At 36.6% G+C, this 7,500-nt stretch overlaps 1 protein-coding gene across 1 annotated transcript in view; it reads left to right on the top strand.

Annotated features, from left to right (window-relative positions):
• The window catches only part of LOC119580676 (glutamate receptor 1-like), a 131,316-nt gene that overhangs the window by 21,276 nt on the left and 102,540 nt on the right, over window positions 1-7,500 (top strand). Inside the window, exon 4 of the mRNA XM_037928774.1 lies at window positions 4,965-5,130. Coding sequence (XP_037784702.1) covers window positions 4,965-5,130 — 166 coding nt within the window. The remainder of the gene's footprint in view (window positions 1-4,964; window positions 5,131-7,500) is intronic.

Raw genomic sequence — 7,500 nt, 5'->3', positions numbered from 1 at the left:
TCCGATAATTAAATGTCGTCTCTCGGTTCTCATTAGATAGAGACAAAAGACCCGGAGGGATTTTTTTTGGCCGGACAGATATCACATTTACTATCCTTTTTTGTTCTTTTTGATTCGTTGTGTTTATCGTGTTTTATCATCATTATCTGTATCGTTATATCTGTTATTTTTGCTGTTATTAATTTCTCTCTAATTATCTCGTTATGATGAGGATGGTATTGATAATGATAACCATTATAATAATATGTATAACAGTAAGAAGAAAAAGAGGAAGAGGAGGAAGAAGAAGCAAAAGGAGGAGGAGAAGGAGCACAAGAAGAATAGAAATAACAATAATAATAAGAAGAAATAAAACAACAACAACAATAATAACAATGATAATGATGATAAGGATAAGGAAAGTAATGATATTAGCAGTGATGGTGATGATAGTGATGGCGATAATAGTAATAATAATAATAATAGCATTGACGACAACGATGAAGATGATAAGAATAACAATAATTTGATAAATTTCCTATCTATTTCACCCAAATGAAAATCCTTCTGTACTATCCAAACAAAACAAAGCAACTCATGTTTAAACGAAATTCAGCCGGAAATTTCTCCCACGGCGCAGATCATATATTCGGAACATTACCTTATCGACATATTCACTGAGAAGCCCGTACCTCTGCGTTTAGTCAATTATGAATCAGAATCATGCATATTAATTACCCCTTTTGTGGGTTTCCATCGGATTCTCAATTGTGTTCTTTGGCTTCTCATTAGTACTATGTCATTTTCGAATAGATTTTTTTTTCTCCTTTGGCATTCCTATAATGGATTCATGTGGGATAAATCTATTGAATTCTTTTTGATGGTATCTAGTGTTGTGAAAAATGCAAAGCTATTTTCATATGCTTTTTTAACAGAAAAATGGAATGGTCATAATCAGTGCGTGTCTCTTCTAATTACATAAACCTTATGAATGAATACACAAGAACACATGCACACACACACACTCACTTACTCAGACACACACACACACACACACACACACACACACACACACACACACACACACACACACACACACACACACACACACACACACACACAAGTCACGTAATTGCAGCATAGTCTACCTCACAACCAACACAATCTACCTCCAACTGGGGAGACGACACCGATGATGCATAACAGTGATATGAATTTCCAGTAGGAAGGACTTTGCCCGTTGAGGACAAAGAGCTGGGTTCTCCTCCTTGAAAACCCTAAAAATCTGTCGGAAAATTGGCCTTTTACATACACAATTTGCTGGTCCTTCTCGAAATCCAAGCCGGCAAAGAACTCTCGGCTTGTTCCCGTAATATGTACTGATACCGGTGATAACAAAAGAAAGAAAGAAAAAAAAGTACAGATGAGAATCAAATAACTGACAGCGTAAGAGATATATACTTGACGCAATTCGACTAAATCTTCATAAGAAATACGTGGTTTAATCGAAAACCTCTCCCATTGTGTTATCAATTCTCATTCATACTTTTTTTTTTTTTGCATTTGTCACAATAGACTCTTTCCAGAGACAATCGTGAAATTGTAAGATTCATTTCAAGAAAAGCCAACAACTCACCGCCTTGTAGCCGTGTACGAGGTTGAGCTGTAACGCTGTTTATGTTTCCCTGTTGACGATACGCCTGGTTATTTTGATAATACGGAAAATAAATTATTAAAATTCATTCTGATTAAACAAACCCCAAACCCAAAATGTAAATTAATAAAGTGAAAAAGATATAGCTTCATTAGAGCCATCAAAAGAGATAGGGAGTTGTGAACACCCTTGCTAGCTAATTAGTTTTAGGTGGTTTTAAAATAATTAATGTATTCGTTTTTATGAAATTACGTTGCGATACTAGTTCTTAATTACACCGTACTACGCACCGACGAACAAACAGAACACTAAACATAATAGCAATAAATTTTCTACTTCATTTTTTTTTTCTTCTTCTTCCTCCTGTTGCACATTTTCAACAATTTGTGCCTTTATGAAAAGAAATGGAAACAAAATAGTGTTAGACAGTCAGTTTTTTACTTCCTTCTACTTTTTCTTCTTACGTTGCAAATTTTCAAGAATTCGTATTTTCATGAAAGGAAAGCATAAGTCATCAGTCAATCAGTTTTCTATTTCTTTCTCCTTCTGTTGCAAGTTTCAAGAATTCGTGAAAATTAAAATGAAAATAAGGTATAGTGTGTGCCTGCCAATATATCTATTCTTTTCATGCAAAGGAGCGCACGATTTTATGCTGCATTACAATATGAAAAAAAAAACATGGAAATTGTGCTCTAGACATTTTGGTAAGTCCAGCTTCGTTTCGTAAAATCATTATAGTCACAACATGTCTCTCAACTTCGCGCTCCCTTTAGGTGACGAGTTGGCAACAAGACGTCCTCATATGGCAACGAGATGCATGTAGATCAATACGAAACAATTATTCCATTTTACAGAATTTCTTTACGTTGAGTACTTTCTGATGGGAGATAGACAGTCATTTTAAAAGCGACTTTTTAAACATTCATTTATACATTGGAAACTTTGTTGTTGGTTTTCTGCACCAGTCACTAGTAGGCAAACTGTTTTTCACAAAAGAGGTTGTTTCTAAGGATACACGGTTAAATACACCTGACACAGTAATTGTTATTATTGTTGGCAACTCCCTTAGCAAAAGAAAAATAAATATTGATAACTATGGTGCATAAAGGTTGTTTGTTGATATTGATGTCAGCTGTAATGACAGGAAGCATTAATTTGTGTGTCGAATTAATTCATACGAACTCTGGAGAATGCACAAGCCCAGATGTTATTGTCGACATTGTTTGAATTGACATGAGAGTTAACGAGGTAGCTCTTGTGTAATTGTAGAAATAGATATCGAAGAGGAACGTTCCAACAGTTTCATCAAGAGGTTTCAAATTGCAAAATTCTGTCCGATGCAGTGAGATTATTTTCTCTTTCTCTATTGCTTTAGAATAAACAGAGAGTGGAACCTGATAAGCGATGTAATCATAATGAAGGGTATATCATATGCAATATTATTAAACGTGTGCACTTATAGCAATGATTATACGCAAATTAGGAACAATATCATTATCAAATATTAATTAAGAACAAGTAAAGTGCTTTCAAATAAAATGAGCAAATACATATTCATATGTTGATTTTTATTTTTTTTTGGTTAATGGGAGATAAGGCAAAATGGGAAGAGGAGACGAGATATAGGAGAAGGGCAAGGGAGAGAAAAAAGGCGGAAAAGAGATAAATAGAGATAAAACGACGAGGAAGAGAAGGAGACAGAGACAAAGAGACTAAAATGAGAGAACGTGATAGACACAAAAAAACGAAATCAAGAGAAGATCATAGAAAAAAAGATGAAAGAAAGAAATAGAATATATAAACAACCCTAGCTAGCCACCTCACCACCCCCTACCCCTAACCTTACCCCTCCCCCTCCTTCCCAACGGCAGATCGGCCACTTGCGTCCTTCTTGTACTGAACTTTTTCGCTGGCTCAGAAACGCCATCTAATTTCATTTCCTTCCCGCCTTCTCCCGTTTCGTTAATATTCCCCACCTCCAATATCCTTTTCGTTTTCTTATATTTAGGTTAGTGTTATGGAAACTATAAAAAGGATGGCGGTGAGTGTTAATCGCGACGGTAAAAACTATTATCGCTATTATTGAAAAAAAGTAACAATAGTAATAATGACAGCAGTAATAATTTATTGTGACGAGGTAGAATGGTCAGGTTTATGGTACAGTATTGGTTATAGAATGAAATTATTCACAATTATCATATGAAAGAGAAATAAATGATGATGATAATGGCAACGAAATTAGAAATAATGACAATGAAAATAATATAAATACTGATAATAATGACAACAATAATAGTTATGAAAATAAAACTAATAGCATGCACCTTAATAGATATAATAATAATGATAATGATAATAATAACTTTGATATTTACTCTAATTCCAAGAACACCAATGACAAAAACGACAAAAATAGTATACTAGTGATAATAACGATTGAAGTATCACACACACGCACACACACGCGCTCGCAAATGGCGGCATCTCTCAACATAAACGTTTCCATCATTTGCATTGCGCCAGAATCCCAAACGTTTAATTTCATTCATTCAGCCCCACCTTTGGGTTCCCCTAACCCTATATAAATCGATTTAATCCTTCAGTCTCTTCAAATACCGTTTATATGCACTGGTTATTTGGGATGTATAATGCGTCATTTTGTGTGCGATTAAATCTGGTGGTTAAGTATAATTATGATTTCGACATGTACAGTGCCTTTAGGATGCTAGTTGTATTTGTGAATTGAGGAAGAATTTTCAGGGGTTCCTTAGCGTTGTCTTATGGTCCCTGTGTTTATCTGTCTGTTTTATTTATTATTCCTTGTTTTATATAATTTATGATGACTTTTTGCTATCTGTTCATTAGTCTGTCTCCTTGAGTGTTTGGTTTGATACAATATTGACATGTATTTGACCTTATAGGTTTAAATCAAGTACATTTCCTATTTGCTTCCTGTAATCATTATTATATTTTTTTATATTTACTATCGGGAAATTCATCTCGTATTTTTTCTCTCCCCTTTATCTATTCATTTATAAATATTTCACGCACGAACGCACGCACGCTCGCGTTCACACACACATTCACACACACACACACATACACACACACGTACACGTACACGTACACGTACACGTACACGTACACGTACACGTACACGTACACGTACACGTACACGTACACGTACACGTACACATACACATACACATACACATACACATACACATACACACACACATATATATATATACATACATACATATATATATATACATACATATATATATACACACACAAAGAGATATCTCTCCATATCTCCCTCTCTCGCAAGGTGATGGACGAGCGCTGGGAGGAGAACGTGAAGGAATTCGGTGCCGTCAACATCACGGGCTTTCAGGATCGTCGACACGTCTCGGCCCTTCGTCAAGGACTTCATCAGAACGTGGGCCACTCTCGATCCCAAGGTGTTCCCCGGCGCCGGCAACAATTATGTCTCGGTGAGTGTTATGGCCAATCAATTGTTATTTATTTGCGTATTTATTTTCTCTGAACAGAGAAGGTACCTTGTTCCTTAAAATAATAATAATAATAAATTAAATAAATAAAAAGAATCTGAAAATATTCGGAATGCAACCTTGTTCATCAAGGAAAAAAAGTAAATAAATAAATAAATAATTAAATCAATAAATAAAATATAATTAAAAACCACTAAAAAGAAAACGTAAACATTCCCTACACCAGCTACAGAAAGGAAGCTCCAACAGATTAAAAGAACATAAGATGCTTAGCGCGTTTAAACTTCCCGCGGCGAACAACTTGGGTAAGAAGACCTTGAGACAGCTCCGAGGTGTTCTAGAGTACTTTAAGACTTACACGAGCGGGCGGCGGTTGAAGAGAAACCAGATTTCCCCGCCGTTCTAAGAAGCCGCTAATGCCCGTAATGGCGGGAAAAGGAGAAGGGAGAAGGAGAGGGAAAGGGAGCTCCATATTTGACAGGGTTCTCCCATCTCCATTTCGAAAAGTAGCTATTGAGCCTCAGGCAAATTAGAAATGGAATCAAAAAGGGGAGATGGGGGGTTGAGGCCAGGTGGAATTTTAGATTAGATCTCTTGTTCAAGATAGAGTTTTACTTCCCAGCGTGCTTAGCACCACGGAGACGTCTGTATCATGCTTACTTACTAAAAAGGATTTGCAAGTTATTTCCTATAGTTAGAGGAAGCAAATGCAGTTATGAAAAAAAAATAGAAGCAAATAAATGTGTCTAATATACTCCACTTAAAAGAAATAAAAAATAAAATAAAAACAAAAATCTAATTCATGGCTATTACAAAAAAAAAAAAAAAAAAAAAAAAAAAAAAAAAAAAATATATATATATATATATATATATATATATATATATATATATATATATATATATATCAATAAACCTAAAGTTAATAACAGTACTAGCATTCACGGATGCTTTAATTTCATGCTCATTAAGAAAACAAAAAAAACACAGAGGGAAAATATCTAGCTCGTAGTTGTCTAACTGTCACAAAAGCTAAACAGCCGTCAAGCTGTACGAACAGGCTAGTAAACAGGTGGATGGCCTATGGACGGCTGGCTGAGTGTGGGTTTACATGGGTATTTGGCGATGTAATCACCTCGTTTGGGCGGGGCTCACACTAACTGGCGGGCTGAGTGTTGGTTAGCGCCGCCCATTTCGGTATTATGGCCAGAACGGAACAACGCCATCTTTATGCTGATGACGTCATAAAGGTGAACAGTTCCCTAAGTGAGAACGTCCTTGGAATAGAGACAAACTAAAGGCCCTTCGCGCGCTCCTGCTGTTCTCGCGGTTGTTTCCTACGATCTCGTTCACTCGTTCTTACGTTCTCGTTTGATAGTTCTTACGTTATCGCTCGCTTGATCGTACTTTCTCGTTCGCTTCTTACGCTCTCGTAAGCTTGTTCTTACGTTGTCGCTCGCTTGTACTTTCTCATTTGCTTGTTTTTATTGTTCTTAAGTTATCGTTCGCTCGTTTATACGTTTGTTTGCTCGTTTGTTTGTTTTTCGTTCGAATTTACGTTCGTCTGCCCTGTAGATTTTATGCTTAAGTTCGTCCAATAATTTTTAGTTCTTATGTTTGTTCGTTCGTTCAATAGTTCTTTCGCTCGTTTTTTCCCGTCCGTTCTTTTGCTCGTTTTTTCCCTTCCGTTCGTGCGTTGAAAATATGTTGCGTGTGCGATTGAAGCTGGACATTCCTGCTTCCGTTATATGATGTGTTGTTTTAAAGTGGGAAGATGAGAAATAAAATGATTGATGAGGTGTTTCTGCTTCTCTCCATATATTCTCACTCCCTCCTTTCTCCCCTAATAGTTCATGATATATGCACCCTTATACTTTAATGCATTTATTTATTCATTGCTTGCACAGCAGATCGCGCCTGTATTTTAATCAGTATTACCCATGAATATCAGATCATAGATAAGAACGTCTGGTCTTCGATGAATTCTAATATATTAATGTCCGTAATTTCCCCTGTGTTTAGTTTAAAGCAACCTTTCTATCCATCCTTACCCCTTTTTTATGCGTGCGTTTCATCCCTATTCCCTCCGTCATCAGTTTTCGAATCCCTCCCTTCAAAAATCCATTCCCTCCTCCCCCTTCATTCTTTTCCACATCCATCCTCAAATCCCCGTCCACCTTCCCTATCCTACGCTCCTCATCCCCTCCTCCCTTACGCTACCCATCTCCCCTTCCCTCGTTTATTTCTTAGACCCCTCCTTCTGTGATCCCTATGACCCTTCAACCCCTCCCCTCCCCTCCTATAGACCTCCCCTTACTCCCCTACACGACGAGGCTCGTGATCTGATCAAATTAC

This window comes from Penaeus monodon, chromosome 14, assembly GCF_015228065.2.
Source record: "Penaeus monodon isolate SGIC_2016 chromosome 14, NSTDA_Pmon_1, whole genome shotgun sequence".
Lineage (NCBI taxonomy): Eukaryota > Metazoa > Arthropoda > Malacostraca > Decapoda > Penaeidae > Penaeus > Penaeus monodon.
Note: the sequence above shows the minus strand (reverse complement) of the source record. Positions and strands in the feature narration are given on the sequence as shown.